The sequence below is a fragment of the Microtus ochrogaster genome, chromosome X, assembly GCF_000317375.1.
Source record: "Microtus ochrogaster isolate Prairie Vole_2 chromosome X, MicOch1.0, whole genome shotgun sequence".
NCBI classification, from domain to species: domain Eukaryota; kingdom Metazoa; phylum Chordata; class Mammalia; order Rodentia; family Cricetidae; genus Microtus; species Microtus ochrogaster.
This window is the reverse complement of record NC_022026.1, coordinates 23,193,901-23,210,458: the sequence shown is the minus strand read 5'-3', so window position 1 is coordinate 23,210,458 and position 16,558 is coordinate 23,193,901. Positions and strand designations below refer to the sequence as shown.

At 51.4% G+C, this 16,558-nt stretch overlaps 1 protein-coding gene across 7 annotated transcripts in view; it reads left to right on the top strand.

Moving 5' to 3' along the window:
- Positions 1–1,879: 1,879 nt before the first annotated feature.
- The window catches only part of Dlg3 (discs large MAGUK scaffold protein 3), a 51,417-nt gene continuing 36,738 nt past the window's right edge, over positions 1,880–16,558 (top strand). For 2 of the 7 annotated variants that reach the window (XM_005358601.2, XM_005358600.3), the window contains exons 1-10: positions 1,881–2,591; positions 5,505–5,558; positions 5,811–5,861; positions 6,260–6,384; positions 6,577–6,746; positions 7,069–7,205; positions 7,508–7,652; positions 8,223–8,382; positions 9,862–10,018; positions 10,413–10,515. In XM_005358601.2, the coding sequence (XP_005358658.1) occupies positions 2,235–2,591; positions 5,505–5,558; positions 5,811–5,861; positions 6,260–6,384; positions 6,577–6,746; positions 7,069–7,205; positions 7,508–7,652; positions 8,223–8,382; positions 9,862–10,018; positions 10,413–10,515 (1,459 nt within the window). In that variant the 5' untranslated portion in view covers positions 1,881–2,234. Of the gene's footprint in view, positions 2,592–5,504; positions 5,559–5,810; positions 5,862–6,259; positions 6,385–6,576; positions 6,747–7,068; positions 7,206–7,507; positions 7,653–8,222; positions 8,383–8,879; positions 9,029–9,861; positions 10,019–10,412; positions 10,516–11,317; positions 11,435–16,558 lie in introns of those variants that run through there. The other 5 variants (XM_026784743.1, XM_013350518.2, XM_026784742.1 and 2 more) reach the window with 4 other exon arrangements.

The window sequence follows — 16,558 nt, the reverse complement described above, 5'->3', positions numbered from 1 at the left end:
GAGTCACTGGCAGTAAGTTCATTTGGGAGACTGAAGACCCTGGAGTCTGATGGCAGCCAAGGATGGCAACAGTAGCGGTAGAGGCGCTCATTCAAAAGGGAGTGAAGAGGGGCTGGAGATGGCCCAGTGGTTAAGAGCATTTGTAGTTCTTGCAGAGGATCCACGTTTGATTATCAGCACCCACATGGTGGTGCACAACTATCTGTAACTCTAGCTTCGGGGATCTGACACCCTCTGCTGCCCTCTGCCAGCACTGCATGCAAATGGTGCCCATCCATGCATACAGGTAAAACACTAGTACACAGAAAATAATAACCAAGTCTACAGATAGTTCTTGAAAAGGAAGTGAAAGCAGACAAGTGCTCACCGCATTTCACTCAGACGTTTATACCTTGGTGACCCACCAGAAGGTGGCACTCACATTGAGGGGCAGCTCATATGCTCCGGAAATGCCCTCATAGATATGCCCAGATGTGTATCTTCTAGGTGATTCTAATTCTAGCCAAGATGCCAATCATGGCCAATCATCGTGACTCTATGATTAACTATTTCTGTTGTGATTATGTCTGTCTGTATCCCCTCAGTAGAATGTAGGCTCCTCAAGGGCAGGGATTTGTTCTGTGTGTTCTATATTGTTCAGTCTTACTGTTCTATCACCAAATTCTAGAACAGTGTTTGGCGTGAACATCGAGTGAAGCCTGAGGACTTACATGGGGGTTAGTGCTCAACGAATGTTTGTTGAGTTAAACCGAGACCTAAAAGCTGTAGGAAAACTTAGAGTTTTATCCATTATATGGGTGGTTTGAGTCAGTCAGATGGCAAGGACTTACATCTTTCAGCTATGTTACCTAGCTGTGTTAACATCTCTGGACTTCCCATTTTTATTGGTAGAATTAAGGTAACTTTAATTCTGCCTTGATAGGGCTTTTTGTTTGTGCTTCAGACTAATGACAAGTCATTGTCTGCTAAAGAGAAAACAAAGACAGTAACAAAAAGTTAGGCCAGGCGACACCTGTAATAGCACCAACCAGGTAGTTAAGGTAAGATGGTCACTCAGTCTCAAAAAAAAAAAAAAGATTCTGTCTTATCATCATCCCTTTCCCCCCTTCTACAGGAGAATCTACGGAGACCTCCTTCTGCAGGTATTCCTAGGTGCTTTTCCAGAGCCGCAGAGCTGGCTTTTCTCACATCAGAGCTTTCCTTGTCACTTCCTTCCTTCTACTCTGGACTCCCTTTCCTCTCAGCGTCCCAAGGCTTCTTGGCCTAACAATAACCACGGAGTGGAGGCAGAAGTGTCTGAGGCAGGCTTAAGTAGTTTTCTACTGTTGCCGGTTCTGGGGTTAAGTCTCACTGGTGATGTAAGAAGGTCGACTATGAAATAGCCATTTCAGGGCCTAGAGGATCGGAGAACAATGGTCCCGATTCGGATATTTAATAGATCTAGATGCTGCCCTCTTCCTTGGTCCCCTGCAGGAGGCAGCACTTCTCGCACCCTGCCCAGATGCCCCTTCGGTCTGTTCTGTTGTTGTCTTTACTTCTGGTGGCCCTAGCTTAGAGCAGGCTTAGGGACCCATTGAGCATCTCACTGCAACTCCCTCTTGGAAGTGGGGCGGGGTGGAGTGGGCAGAAGACAGCCTGAAATTGGCGACAGGGGAATAGGGGATCGTGCTCCTCAGCACTCCAGTGGTCCAAATCTCAGTTACCTAGACCAGGGTAGCAAGTACCCCAGAGAACGGGGGAGCTGTGGCTGAGCTTGGGGAGCGCCTCTGCTTCTGTTCCTTTAAGGAGCGGCTGTTTAGCATTCCTGCTGCTGCCACTGCCGCTGCCTGATTCTGTACGCTGATTGGCTGGAATCAATTGAGAAGGGAGCCAGGGAGAGATGCTCTTGACTCCACTCAGATCCATCCTGGGGACCTGAGCAGAAGAGGTTCTCGCCGCGCCTAGCCTTTGCCTGGGCTCCCGCTTCTTCTTTGCCGCTGGGCCTTGGCCCAGAAGCCACAACGGGCGACACGGAGCCACCAGTGCTGGAGGGGGAGCCGTGGGCTCGGGGCAGCGTGGGGGCAGAAGCCCCGGGACGCCCGCCCGGCCCCAGGCCCCGCTCCGCCCGGGCACCCCCACGGGTGACCCCCCCATCCTGGTCTGAGCAGTGCGAGTGTGCTCGGGAGCCCGGTGGTGGTGGCGGCGGCGTGGAAACTGGCGTGGGCTGGGGGGTCCGAGCCGCGGGGGGCAGTGCCATGCACAAGCACCAGCACTGCTGTAAGTGCCCCGAGTGCTATGAGGTGACCCGCCTGGCCGCCCTGCGGCGTCTTGAGCCCCCTGGCTACGGGGATTGGCAAGTGCCGGACCCCTATGGGCCAAGCGGGGGCAATGGGGCCAGCTCCAGTTATGGAGGCTACAGCTCGCAGACCCTGCCTTCACAGGCAGGGGCTACCCCCACCCCTCGCACCAAGGCCAAGCTCATCCCCACAGGCCGAGATGTGGGGCCAGTGCCCCCTAAGCCAGTCCCCGGCAAGAGCACCCCTAAACTTAACGGCAGTGGCTCCAGCTGGTGGCCCGAGTGCACCTGTACCAACCGAGATTGGTATGAGCAGGTAAGGACCAGAGGATGGGCGGGTGGTGGGGGCTGGTGGGACAACCCAAAAGGACTAGGGATTGGGGTCTAGGAAGTCTGGGAAACAGTAGGGATTGCTGAGGCTCCAAGTCTATGGACCCTGAGCCTTAACACTGCGGCTGACCAAAAAGATAGTGTTGCAAATATGTGCACCCTTGTGTGTCTGTTTAGGGGGTCTCCATTTGAAGGGGATTGGGAGGAGCTGTTTGTGTCGGGGGTGATGGTATGGCGGAGGGGCACATTTTCTAGTGTGGGGGATTTGGGTTTGTCTCAGTGCGGCGAGGGGGGGAGGTTGGCAGTGTCTCTGTGTCTGGCAGGGGGCGGGAGGTTCTGCGGGGGTTGTATGTGGTGTGTGTCTCCACAGGAGGGGAGGAGGGGGTATGGTGCTCTGCGTAGGGGGGGGGAACATATGTGTTTGTATGTATGTTGGGGTGTGTGGAGGAAAGTAATGGAGCTTGTGTGAATGTATGTAGCGGAACCCATGTGCGGGACTGGCTGAGCTTCATCTCAATACCATGAGTCCCTCTCCGTCCCAGTCCCTTTGTGTGTGAACGTGCACATGGATGTGCGAGGATGTCTCTCTGGATGTGGAGGTGGCTCTGTAGACGAGGCTTCAGGAGTAGTTGTGTTTGCCTATGTGTGTGTCTCCATGTATATGTGTGTAAGCATGTGGTTTCAAGAGTGTACACGTGTGTGTGCCCGCGCACGCGTGTGTATATATGTGTGTGTGTTGTCCCTGGTGAGAAGCGCTTGACAGGAAAAAGAGGGGAGGGGGAGGAGGCGAGACACGTCCCGAGCGAGGCTGAGAGGCTGCTGAGAAGGGCAGACTCTTTTGTCCAAGCCGCTTGCTCTGAAGTGTGTCTGCTGGTGGGGGGGTGAGGGGTGGGAGGTGTTAAACAAGTCTCCTTGCTCCAAAGCAGGCTTATTGCCTGAAGCCAGGCAAGGGGTAATTGCCCTAGTGCAGGGTCTTCCCCGAGTGGGGCATGGCCCTTGTAGGTACCCACAGATGTGGGAGAACTTAGCTCCCCAGCTCTGATTTGGCACAGCTTGGGAGCCCCTGGGTGCTGGGCACAACTCCGGCTTCCACTCCCAGCCTGAACTGCCAGCTTAGAAAATGGAAGGAGCATCTGTGGGAGAAGCAGCAAAATGGAGGCTGGGCCGGCAGAGCCAGGTCTCTGGCATGCATGGCGGAAGGCCTCTCTAGTTCTGCAGCCCCCAGGGTGGAAAGAGAGGAGGAGGCTTTGCCATTGATGGCCATGTGCTGAGTGCCCCAAGCTGGTGACCATTCTGACCATCCCTGTCCTCCTCTGAGGATGGGATGTGTTTCCACCTAGAAGAAAAAGAGGGGGCTTCTTGGAGTGAGGGATCCTATGTACTGCCTTTCTGTCTGCCTACACCTCTTCCTGTGTCCCCTAGCCTTGGTTTTTGCCCTCTCCAGTGAATCCCCTCTCCTTTGCTTCTCCCTTACAAACACATGCTCATGCTTGGCCTGCCCAGTGGAAGATAGGTGCTAATTCCAGGGCTGGGCTCATTGGGTACCATTTCTTTACCCAGACTGATCTTTGGGTGGCAAGGGTTCTGAGTGGGAGTGGGACCAGGACTAGAGGGTGAGCTACTGGGAGCTGAGACCTCCAGGTATCACCCAAACTGAGCTTGGGGGGCATGGCTTGGCACATGTGGGCACACATGGTGCACCAGGGGCACGAAAGAGCTGCATGGATTTTGTTTTCCTCGGTAGTTATTGCATTGTACTTCAGTCAGCTGTGTTGGTCTGGGGGTGGGGTCTCTGAAGAGCCAGAGGTTGTTTTCCTCCTGGGACCAGGATGAGGCTGGAATCCTACCACTGACTCCTTAAGACCACAGAACAAGAAGGAGGGAGTAAGGGCGGGATGGCTAGTCAGCACTCTTGAAGCCAGCCCTGCAAAGGATGGGACTGGGAAGGGGGAAGCAGAGCCGGAGGAGCAAATGAGCCCTCCCCCTTTCCAGCTGTTCTCCCCTGGGGCGGAAACTTCCGAAAGGTGCGAGACGGCCATTGAAATCTGGATTAGTGCTGGGACACATGGGGAGAGAGACTAGGGGGCTTCTTCAGTCTTGGAAATGAATGTGGGAATGAAGAAGCAGGTGTACTTGTCTGGGAAGAATCAGATTTCCACTGGAAAACCGGTCACAAGCTTGTCCTGTCAGGAAGGCCATGTCTGTGTGCTGCTGAAAACAGCCTGTGTTTTGGGAATCATTTTCTTGCCTGTCTTCTCATGGCCACTGTGTGTTAAAGAGCACATGTTGTGCTTCAATGTCTGTGGGCCATCAGGTTCTCCTTCACGGGGAATTTTGCCTACTCCAGTCCTGTCCTACCCCTGGTTTGTCCTTAGACTCCTGACCAGTTCCCACCCCGACCCTTTCTTCTGGGACACAAAGGATTCAAGTCGAAAGTCCCTTGGGGAAAAAAAAATGGATTAGAATTTTTACTCCCGTCCATTTGAGAACTTGAATTTCTGGAACCTTTGAAGAAAGTGTAAAAATAGGGCTTCCAAGGTACTCTGACAGAAATAACACGGAGAAGGGATGAGTAGCCAAAATGCCACTGGCCTTGAAGCCTCCTATAATCCAAAGAGCACTTACACAGGTTTTACACCCCAACTCCCAGTGTGCCCTTAGGCACACCCTACAACCTCTCTGGGTCTTAGTGTCTCCAGCTGTCATGTGGAAGTGGTTGGCTAAGATGGTGTCTGCTGTCTTCCCGTATCTGACATTGTGGCAATGTATGATCCCGAAGTCAGGGGGAGCTGTGGTTCAGAAACGGAGAGGTTCCCTGGCCAGGCTTCTGGGCACTTCCTATTGATGCTGGGTGTGGTATGGTTTGCCCACCATGCTCCATCTCTGCCATCCCCCTTAGGCCAGCCCTGCACCCCTCCTAGTGAACCCCGAGGCCCTGGAGCCCAGCCTATCGGTGAGTGCACCACTGATTGGCTCAGTCTCAGACAATTGATCTGAACTAAACAAGCTGCTGGCTTTGGATTTACGGTTGAACGCAAGGGGAGGGGTGTGCTTGCTTGGGGTCAGCCTGTCCCCATCTGTGCTCTAGTGATATCCTGTGGTATGCTTGAGATCTTTGTGGGAGCGGGGAAGGAAGCACATTGACTAGAGGGCAGCTGGCTGGGAGGGCAGGAAACTCTGAAGGAAGCACTCTGTGTTCCCTTAGGTGAATGGCAGTGATGGCATGTTCAAGTACGAGGAGATAGTACTGGAGCGGGTAAGTTTTCCAGGAGGGAGGGTGGGAAATGGGAAGCAAGGGTTGCATCCAGGAGAGGGGAGGGCCCTGAGCGGCATTTCAAGACTCGCAGGGGAGCCTTATTGAGAGTATGGGGAAACAGGGCCCTCAGAAGCCATATCATTCATCTACCAAATAAATGTTCATTGATCTTGCTTACTGAGGCCTGGAGAATTGGGGTGGGGGGTTGGTTTGCCGAGGCCTCCCCACTCAAATGGTCAACACAGGCTGAGAAACTGCTAGCCTTCTGATGAATGTGCCCCATCCTACCATGGGACCTGGAGAACCTACTCTGGAACATAGAGGGAGATGGAGTGCCAAGACCCTTCTTTCCTGTGCTCTCAGAATGAAATGACTATGCCCTTCCACCCCCTTCTCAGGGCAACTCTGGCCTGGGCTTCAGTATCGCAGGTGGCATCGACAACCCTCATGTCCCTGATGACCCTGGCATCTTTATTACCAAGATCATTCCTGGTGGAGCAGCTGCCATGGATGGGAGGCTGGGGTGAGATGGCCTGGAAGCAGGGCTGTGGGTGGAAGGGACAGGACGGAGGCGAGAAGACGAGGGTCAGCCTGGCAGCATGACCCTTCTGTTAGGTCAGAGAGGGAAAGGAGAAAGGGAGAGGAGAGGGAGGCTATAGAAGACATGGTAGAGGGATGGTGGCACGGTGTCATGCCTCTCGGGCTTTCCCCACAGGGTGAACGACTGTGTGCTACGGGTGAATGAAGTGGACGTGTCCGAGGTGGTGCACAGCCGGGCTGTGGAGGCGCTGAAGGAGGCAGGCCCTGTGGTGCGGTTGGTGGTGCGGCGGCGACAGCCCCCGCCTGAGACTATCATGGAGGTCAACCTGCTCAAAGGGCCCAAAGGTGTGACCCCCCTGGTTCCTAGCTCTAGCCCCCCACCCGCACCCCCAGGTCCTAGGTCACAGCTGCTCCGTGGGGGAATGGAAGGGAGTGGCCTTCCTCCTAGCACGAGTCCTCCAGTCCCAGCTCATAGCCTTCTTTCTTGACCTCGGGTTTCACCCCTTACTGCCCTTGGGGTGCTAGGCTGGTGTTTGGGGTTCCTGGTGGGAAAGGGGCTTTTGGAAGGGATATTGGGATAGCTGGGAGGGAATCAACTTTGCAATGTAGGAACCATGCTGATCTCTTTTTGTGGCCCTTTCCCACCTTCCTGCTGGGTGCCTTTTAGGCCTGGGTTTCAGCATTGCTGGAGGCATCGGCAACCAGCATATCCCAGGAGACAACAGCATCTACATCACCAAGATCATCGAAGGAGGAGCTGCTCAGAAGGATGGCCGCCTACAGATTGGGGACCGGTTGCTGGCGGTGAGACAGCCTTCATGGGGATGCCCAAGTGGGAGGGTGGGGAGGGGCAGCCCTGGTGACCCTCTCACTACACCTAAGCCTCAGCAGAGAAGGAGGCATTTCGGAGAATTTCAAGACTATCACTTGAGTTGTGTATACCCAGGAATCAGGACCCTAGTTATTTCCATGGTAGGGTCAAGCACCTTTCTATCCCTTTAGTACTACCTCACTTGGACCTGTTAGTATACTTAAAGGCCATTCCTTTGAGCTCCCTAGAGAGGTTTCCCTTTCTTCGACCCACCCCAGGGTGTCTCCTCTTCCAGGTGAACAACACCAATCTGCAGGATGTGAGGCATGAGGAAGCTGTAGCCTCACTGAAGAACACATCAGACATGGTCTATCTGAAGGTGGCCAAGCCAGGCAGCCTCCACCTCAACGACATGTATGCTCCCCCTGACTACGCCAGCAGTACGTACCCGTTGGTCTTTGGCTTTGGTTTCAGGGGGCCGGGGGTAAAGTGTCTGTACAAATACAAATGCCTGTGTCATAACTGAGTCCAGGCCCCAGTCCCTGTGCTTGGGAGTTGGGTGTCCTTGGGCAGGTTCTTTTCGCGCCTTTAGTTTCCTCTTCAGCCTAAAGGAGCTAATGATACTTATGCTGCCTTCCTCATTGGGCTGGTGCAAGGATCAAATGGGATCATGGATGAGAAAGCCTTTGGAAAACTCTTAGGCTACAGAGATGTGAGGGATTATTATTAGTCACACCCCTACCCATGCCTTTCTTTGTCGACTGCCTTGACTTCAGCTCTTTCTAAGAGGCCCAGGGGTAAGCCCAGGGTTTAGAAAAGGACCGAGGAGGAGGAACCCTGGGGTGAGAGTGGGGGAGTGGATAAAACAGAGGGCTGTGCCTAGGTAATCAGCATCCCTGGGTCGTTTTTTGCACCTGAGGTAGGATGTATGGAAAAATCCTTGAAGGGGGTTGGGAAAAATTCCATAGTGGGGGCATCTCTGGACCATTTTCTTTCTTTTTCCACCTCAGCTTTCACTGCCTTGGCTGACAACCACATAAGCCATAATTCCAACCTGGGTTATCTCGGGGCAGTCGAGAGCAAGGTCACCTACCCTGCTCCTCCTCAGGTGCCCCCTACACGCTACTCTCCCATTCCCAGGCACATGCTGGCTGAGGAAGACTTCACTAGGTAAGACCCTATCCTATTCTTTCCATCTAGACTGGAGTGAGGATGCATTTTCTGGCCGGCAACAGTGAGGCCTTGGGACTCTAGGAGGGGGCAGAGGTGGCTGCAAGAACGAGTTCTGCCGTCAGGGGGAGTGCCTAGCGAGTGGCCCAGAACAGAAAAAGCAGATCCGGGGTGGGGTGAAGCATTTAGAGGGCTGGGGAGGATGGGTCGAGCGACGGGGGTTTCCTGCCCCGCGACAGTGGCAATCCTCTCTGCGGTAGCCATACATAATCACTGAGGAAGGTCTTTCAGCCCACGGGGTCGGCGGGACTCTGAGAGACTGCCAGGCCGGCCCGGGACCGCGCGGGGAAGGGCTCCGCCCCGTGGTGGTGGCGGCGGGCCGGGGCCGTTGAACTGGTCAGGCCGGCCAGGGTTGCAGGGGGACAGGTTTGCGGGGTGGGGCCCAGGTGGCTGCTGGGCTGGCTGCAGTGGAGACGGAAGGGTAGGCTGAGCCGGGGAGAACCAGAGGAGCCATGGAGAGGGCTCGCAAGTTCTCAGGCTCAAGCTTGGCCCTGGGTTTGGGCACGGCCTCGGCTTCGGCCTGGAGGAGGGCCTCGCAGAGGTGGGCCTGGCCGCTCCGCTCCCTGAGGCCCGGAGGGGATGCCAGGTAGGGAGCATCGCACCCCGAGACTCGGAACAGCAAGAAAGGAAGAGGCTCACTTGAGGCCTGGGCGAGGAAAGATGTAACAGATGAAGATGGCAGGATGGGACAACGTGCTGGGGAGTCGGGCGAGTTGTCGAGATACACGTGTGCAGAGAATTCCGCTCACCTGGTGGCACTATGACCATTTAGAGACAGCTTCCTTGAATATGGCCAGTTTTAGTCAGGTTTTTAAAGAAATATATTTGTCTCCTCTCTTCAGTGTAGCCCTTAAGCACCATTTCGGGACCTGGGATTTTTTTCATCTCTGTCTTCCACACTGGCCAGCAGTAGCTGTTAGGTTGTTGGGGGAGGGTAGAAAGGGTCCTAAATTGAAGGGTGGGACTTCAGAGCTTTGGAGCAGCAGGTGTAGTGGAAGTATCTTTTGGATGGCGAGGTCCATCAACCCAGGGTCACTCCACTGCCCTTAATGGGTTTCTCTTTCAGCCTAGGGCCTTTCACAGACCGGAAGACTCAGGGGAAGATGAGCGAGTGAGCTGGGAAATGTGGGCTCTAGAGTTCTGGCTGAGGTTCTGTTGACCCGAGAGTGCGGAGGAATGCCCATTGGGAAATTGACTAGGGCGCTTTAGGAAGAGGAACTGAAACTTGGCACCTGCCATACCAGAGCAGCCAAGCAGGTTTCAAGAGCCAAAGGGGAAAACAGGGTATCACATAGAAAAGCCCAAGTCTTTTCCTACAGCAAGTATGGCTCTTGTGACAAACTGGTCTTCGCAGGGTCAACAGTTCCTGTCATCCTTGGTCCTGACCTCCCTGTCATGTCTTTACTCCTTTCTCTCCAGAGAGCCCCGCAAGATCATCCTGCACAAAGGGTCTACAGGCCTGGGCTTCAACATCGTAGGAGGAGAGGATGGAGAAGGCATTTTTGTTTCCTTCATCCTGGCAGGAGGCCCAGCCGACCTGAGTGGGGAGTTGCGAAGGGGAGACCGGATCTTATCGGTGAGACAAAGGCGAGGTGGGAGGATGGGTGCTGTGCCAAACTAAAAGGGAGGAGGGGAGCCCTTGTGTCCGCCAAGAAATATTTCTTGAGATGAGGGAAGGGCTAAGAACTGGAGAAAATGTAAATTGTCTTTATAAATATCTTTAATGAGGGAAAAGGGACCAAGACTTGTGCTTGAGGAAGAAATGAATGTCCCTGGATCTTAAGTTTGATTGACATTTGACTTCCACAAAAATAATTATTATACTAGTGATAGGCCTAATTTGGGGGGAGCAAGGATGGAATTTGGGGAAAACAAATCCAAATCGGCTGAGAGATGGGCTGTAAGCCCCTTTCTAACTGCTATGACTCTTTCTTGCCATTGGGGTGACTCACAGCTCTCTCTCTGGACAGGTAAACGGAGTCAACCTGAGGAATGCTACTCATGAGCAGGCAGCAGCTGCCCTGAAACGGGCTGGCCAGTCAGTCACCATTGTGGCCCAGTACAGACCTGAAGGTAAGGGAGGACTGGAAGACTAGTTGAAACCTATACTTAGTGTTGGCTTTTCCTACCAAAGGAAACAAAGCCTTTGACCAAATCTGCGGTCCTCTAGTGCGGTAACCTCTTATTTCCTTTCCCTTCTATACAGTGTGGTTGGTTTGGGTGGTTTGGGAGCATCAATCAAGGAGCGTTTAGAGCCAGCTGATGAGGGGTGCAATATTGCACAAAGCCAGTAGTGGGCAGTAGCCCACGGGGAAGAAGCGCCACAGATTTTAGGGCAACTGGAAAAGCCAAGGAGAAGCGGAGGGCTCAGAGGCGGTGATTGGAATTGTGTGCCCTGGAAAAAGAGTAACTCTCGGTTAGGAGGACTTCAGAGAGTAAGAAATCCTAAGCGATCTTGGCTCAAATATTTGTGAATCCCATTTATCTCCCTTCATCAAAATGACTGCAAGACCCGCACAGGCTTTGAAAGGTGATGCTAAACTTGGGGATGGGGCGCGGTGGGGGGTTTCAGGGGAAGACTCAGCCAGAGGGAGAAATTTGTTTTCTCAGCTAGCAGGTCCTCAGCAGGGGCGAGTGGGCGGGGCCAGCTATACAAACAAAGGTGTTTGATTGGCCGGGGCCCGCGGAGGCCCAGGTGCTGAGGTGAACCATAGGAAGGCGCGCCCCAGCCTGCGAGCCTGCTGGACAACCATTGGCGGGCCGAGCGCGGCCTCCAGCCGCACGCCCCGCCCCCTGACCCAGGCGGAGGGCGACGGGCGCCCCTCCTCCCCTCGCGCCTCTGGCGTCTCCTCCTCCATCCCCTCCCCCTCCTCCCCTTCTCCCCTCCTCTCGCGCGCCCCGCTTTGTGTCCGTGGTCTCCCGCGCGGGACAGAGGGACCGGCCGGAGCCGGCGCTTTCTCGACACTAGACCTGAACTCCGACTGGGCGCCAGGTGAGGTGGGACGGATCGGGGCCAGGCCCCCTCGCAGTCCCCCCTAGCCTCTCCACTGTTCTGTTCTCAGCCTCTTTTCCAACGTTGCGCCCCATCTCTGTCCTCTCCCTCGAAAGCCTGAGCTGCGCACCCCGCAGCCCCTTCTCCACCTCCGGGGTTTGCTCGGCCTGCATCTGGGCCGCGAGGGGCTCTCCGTCCACCGAACCCTGGCTGGCTTTCACCTCCGTGCCATCACCGCTTCTCACGCATCAGCTGTGCCCCCTTAAGCCTCAATGCTGCCCACAGCCTCCTTCCTGCTGCGTCCCTAGCTGCCCTCGAGTCCTCACAGGAATTTTCTAAATCATCCCTTTCCCCCATGCTCATTTTCTCTCCCTAACCCTAAGAATGCTGGCAATTAGTTTAGGATTCTCGTGCCCCCTGTCTTCTCAAAGCTTTCATTCGGTACCAGACGTCTTTCGTCCCCCCTCCCTCTTGTAAGGCTGGCCTTTGTCCCTTAGGGCTGCAGCGCCCGGGTTTCCTTGGACACCCAGGCCCTGCAGGCCTGTAACCCATGTGGAGGAAGGGACCTGGCCCTGGCAGGTGCTCCAGTTTTGCGAGCAGAACAGGAGAAGCCATCCGGGATCCCTGTGGCAAAGCTAGGAAGCCTCAAAAGCGACCACCTTTGTCCTTCCTGCCCCTCCCCCACGCTGGTTCCGTGCTTTCTGAGCCCTAAAGAGAGATGGCCTTGTGTCACCCTTTACCAGGCTCCTTGGGAGACAGGAGTGAAGGGAGGTAACTAATAGGCGATCTCGTTAGTCTCAGGTAATTGGAAAGAGAGATGCAAATGGACATCTCGACTCCTTCATCTCCATGTTTGGCTTTCAGCTTCCGGACAGGGAATGAACGCACCTTATGGGTCTTGTTTTTTATGAATCAGGCTTGTGCGGTTTGCTTCTCAGGAGAGAATTCGCCTTTGGATTTTTTCTTAGCAACTAATAGTTATCAGTTTTGGCTCTCAGTTTAAGAGTGGGTTCTGCAAAGGAAATGGCTTCTCATTGCCTCCCTGTCCCCCGCCCCCCGTGTGTGTGTGTGTGTGTGTGTGTGTGTGTGTGTGTGTGTGTGTGTCTGTGTGTCTGAAGAGCCAATGCTGTTTCGGTTTTCTCTCTGATGCTGGGCATATGGAAACAATACTGTTGAGTTTGTCTGGTGGTGGTATGCTGGAAACTGGTGACTAACTGTTTCTCTGACTTTTGTTTGGGGAATGCAACTGGTCTGCATAAAAAGCTGTAAGTGGCTAAAGTGATTGCTGCAGGGTTTGCTGCTCTCAGTGTGTTTTTGAGTTTATGACGTCGCCTGAGGAGCTGCCTTGTGGCAAGTCCTTCTTCCACTTGCTGCACAGGAATTAGTTGAAGCACTGCTTAGCAATGCCTCCCCAGCCTTATTTTTTCTTTGATTTGCTCAATTCAACAGAGCCCTAATAAGCCAAGCTTTGTCTTCATTTGCAAATGTATCTTTAGGTACTGGTCGAGACATCAGACATTCTGTATTGAATCCACACTTTTCTTAGATTAAATCCTTGTATTTAATGGTAAGGATTCCACATTGGTAATTTAAAAATACATTAAAAATGGTTCTTTGGAGGATTGCATCATGGTGGCTGCTTGCGAGGTGAATAATCCAAATAAATGTGTCTGTTGGCAAAAGTGGCAGAGACTTTGCATACTATTGGCTAAGCAACCATTCGATTGGATTTCTCACTTAGAACGTGAGCACTGGAAAGGGTCAGATCACAGTCGGCACCCTACTGTGCAGACTGGAACAACCACAAACGTGGGAGAGTTAGAACTCATGTGGCCCGAGGTCACACAGGCAGAGTTGCTGAGGGTCAGCAAACCATTTGATTTTGAGGTCCACCAGGGGCACATGCAGTGCTTGTAACAACTGTGACCCAAGACTCATGCAGAGTGGAAGCCCACCCCACCAGGAACCGGGGTGGAGAAATACCAGGGGGCTAGGGAAGGAATGCGGGAAAGACAGATCCGAATGGAAGGGGACTCTGCGAAGGCACCGTTCCCATGCAGGCTTTGACTACATCATATTTAGCACAAGTGCTTAAAATAGCGCTGACTAATTAGAACAGTCAGGATAAGAACTTTCCCCCTGCCTTTTAAAATGGTTTAGATGAGATATAAGTCATAATAGCACTCACTTCCCACATGTAGGTCTATAGTTCAATGACACAGAGTTGTGCCTGTATTGCCACAGATAAATTTACAACATTTTATGACCCCCTCTCATTTGAATACATAATGAAGGACAAGCATTGGGGATGTGATAGGCTGTCGCTTCCTAATGTATCTCCCTTGAACATTCAGGGGGCTGGATGGCAACTTAAAATGCTCATACCTTGAGACTTTTTGTAAATGTGTTTGCTTAGTGGGAACTAATGAGGTATAGGAATTGGCTCTATTTGTGCTTTATATTGTGCCTAGCATGGGTGTCTTACAAAGTGTTTTCATGATGGAGTTTTGGAAATATGAAATAGAAATAGAACTGCTAAATGACAAGACACCACAGTAAAAGATGTTATTCAATAGTTTCACTTCTGACTGCTCCAAACTGTAGTGGATTTCAAAATCCTACCTGTTAGCTAAAAACATCAAAATGGAAAAATTTAAACAACTGGTACTTGGCAGAGGCTTTCTTCCAAACTCTTTTAAACTGGATAATAAGTCTCATTGACTTATGGAATTGTGGCACCAAGGTGAAGGTGGGCTTGCCATTAACATTTTGAAATGTACATTTTTTGCCTAGTTACTCTGTTTTGGCCTTTGCTTAAATTTTTTTCCTTTATTTATTTATTTATTAAAGATTTCTGCCTCCTCCCAGCCACCGCCTCCCATTTCCCTCCCCCTCCCCCACTTTTGCTTAAATTGAGCTAGTGTTTTTCTGGAAAGACCTTTTGTTTTTAGAGTAGAAACCTGATGTTCAAATCAAGAAGTGAGTCAGAAATTGATCACCTAAAGTAGCCCAACTGGGGACTGATCCTTTGTGAACAGTTTTTTTCCTACTGGAATGTACATCCACATAGGGTAGGAGTATGCCAATCGAGAGAATGACTTTTTCCATTTTAAGGGGCTGAATGGGCTCACCACAGAAACCCTTTCACAGAAGGCCTGAACAGCTAGAGGCCAGGGCAGCTAACAACTAGAATGTTTCAAAGGGTTATTTTTCCCACAACATTTCTTCAAATCTGGAAATGAAGGGTGTAAACATTGCTACCCTATCAGTATGATCTGTCATGAGAGCAGAGCTAAAAGTACATCAAGGCAAAGAAAGTTTGAAACACCTACTACATTCCTAAAGCAAGACCAAGGCGAGGACAAAGATGGTTCCTCAGTAGTGAAGAGGTGGAAAGGCCCCAAATATCCATCAAGCGAAGAAAGGGTAAACAAAATGCACTCTCAGCAGAGACCAGGTTTTTATTTTACCATCAAACAGAATAAAGAACTGATTGTCACAACATGCCTGTGAACCTTAAAAGCATGAAGTACTCCCACCAGCACTTGAGAGGCGGAGGCAAGCAGGTATCTATGACTCTGAGGCCGGTCTGGTCTACATAGGAAATTCAGACCAGCCAGGGCTACATAGACCCTGCCTCAAAAACCAAACCAAACCAACAAAAACACAATATAAACCACATATTGCATGATTTTATTTACATATATGGGCTATAAGAGGCAAATTAATGGAAGCAAAGGACCTAGGGCTGTGGTGAAGGGAGGAATGGGAGATTTTCTCTATTCCTCTCCTTGTAATACACAGAGAGGGGCAAGCTTTGGGAGGGTGACAGGTTGAAGATACTTGCTTTCTAGTGTATCTCCCCTGCACAAGTAGGGGTTGGACATCATCTAACCTGTGGACTTGGCACATAGTTTGTTAAATTGCTTTATTTAGTATTACTATGATACGTTTTTTTTTTCTGAGACAGGGTTTCTCTGTGTAGCCCTGGCTGTCCTGGAACTCACTCTGTAGACCAGGCCGGCCTCAAACTCAGAGATCTTCCTGCCTCAGCCTCCTAGTTCTTTGTTTTGTTTTTTGAGAAGGTTTCACTTTGTAGCTTTGACTGGCTTGGAACTTGCTATGTAGATCAGACTGGTGTCAAACTTCATAGAAGCATTTGCCTTTGCCTCCCCAAATGCTGGTGGGATTAAGGGTGTGTGCTACTACACCTCATTTATCTCAGCTTTTCAGTTCAGGTGATTGTACAATCCTGTCCCCAAAGAAATAGTAGTGGACAAGGGATTTCTGGAAGCGTGTGGGAGGCTCTCCTGCAGAAGCAAAGTGAGTTTCCCACAGAGAGTGATTTTGTTGTGGGAGGGGGGCGTTTCCGGGAGGTGCCAAAAGGTAGAAGTTGTGTTGCTCAATTTTATAGCAAATGTATACAGGTTTAAGAATGTTAATGGCATAAGTAGGCATTTCTCATTTCTTTTTAATTTTTTTGTTTTTATTAAGCTATACATTGATATCCAGGGCTTTATGTATGTTAAGCAGGGGTGGTACCACTGAGCGACATCTCAGCCCTGTTACTCATTTTTTATGACCTTAACAATTTATTTCAGACTACACATAAATGGAGCTTAACAGCTTAACCATCATCCCCAAACTTCTTATCTCCCTTAGCCCCAGGCAACCACAAATCTCCTTTCTGATGCTTGTGGGGTTATTGTTTTTTCTGAATTTTTCATGTAAGTGAAATTACATGGCATGTGGCCTTTTGAGACTGGCTCCTTTCACTTAGCACAAGATCAAGGCTAATTTATGTTGTAGCATGTGTTGGTACTTCATTTCTTTTTATGAATAAATAATATTTCTTTGCCTGTGTGTGTGTTGTTTTTGAGTTGTTTCTACTCTAGATGATTATAAGTAATACTTTATGAACATTAATATTCAGATTTTTCAATGGACATAAGCATACATATTTCTTGGAAATAGTCTCTGGATTTGGAATCAAGTGAACACTCAATGTTCACCCTTTAGAGGCCTGTCCAGGCTGCTGTCCATTTGTCCAGGCCTGTACCATTTTTGTGTCCTTTTGGTTGTCACCATCCTGCTGGGTGTGAAGTGGTATCTCATTGTGGTTTG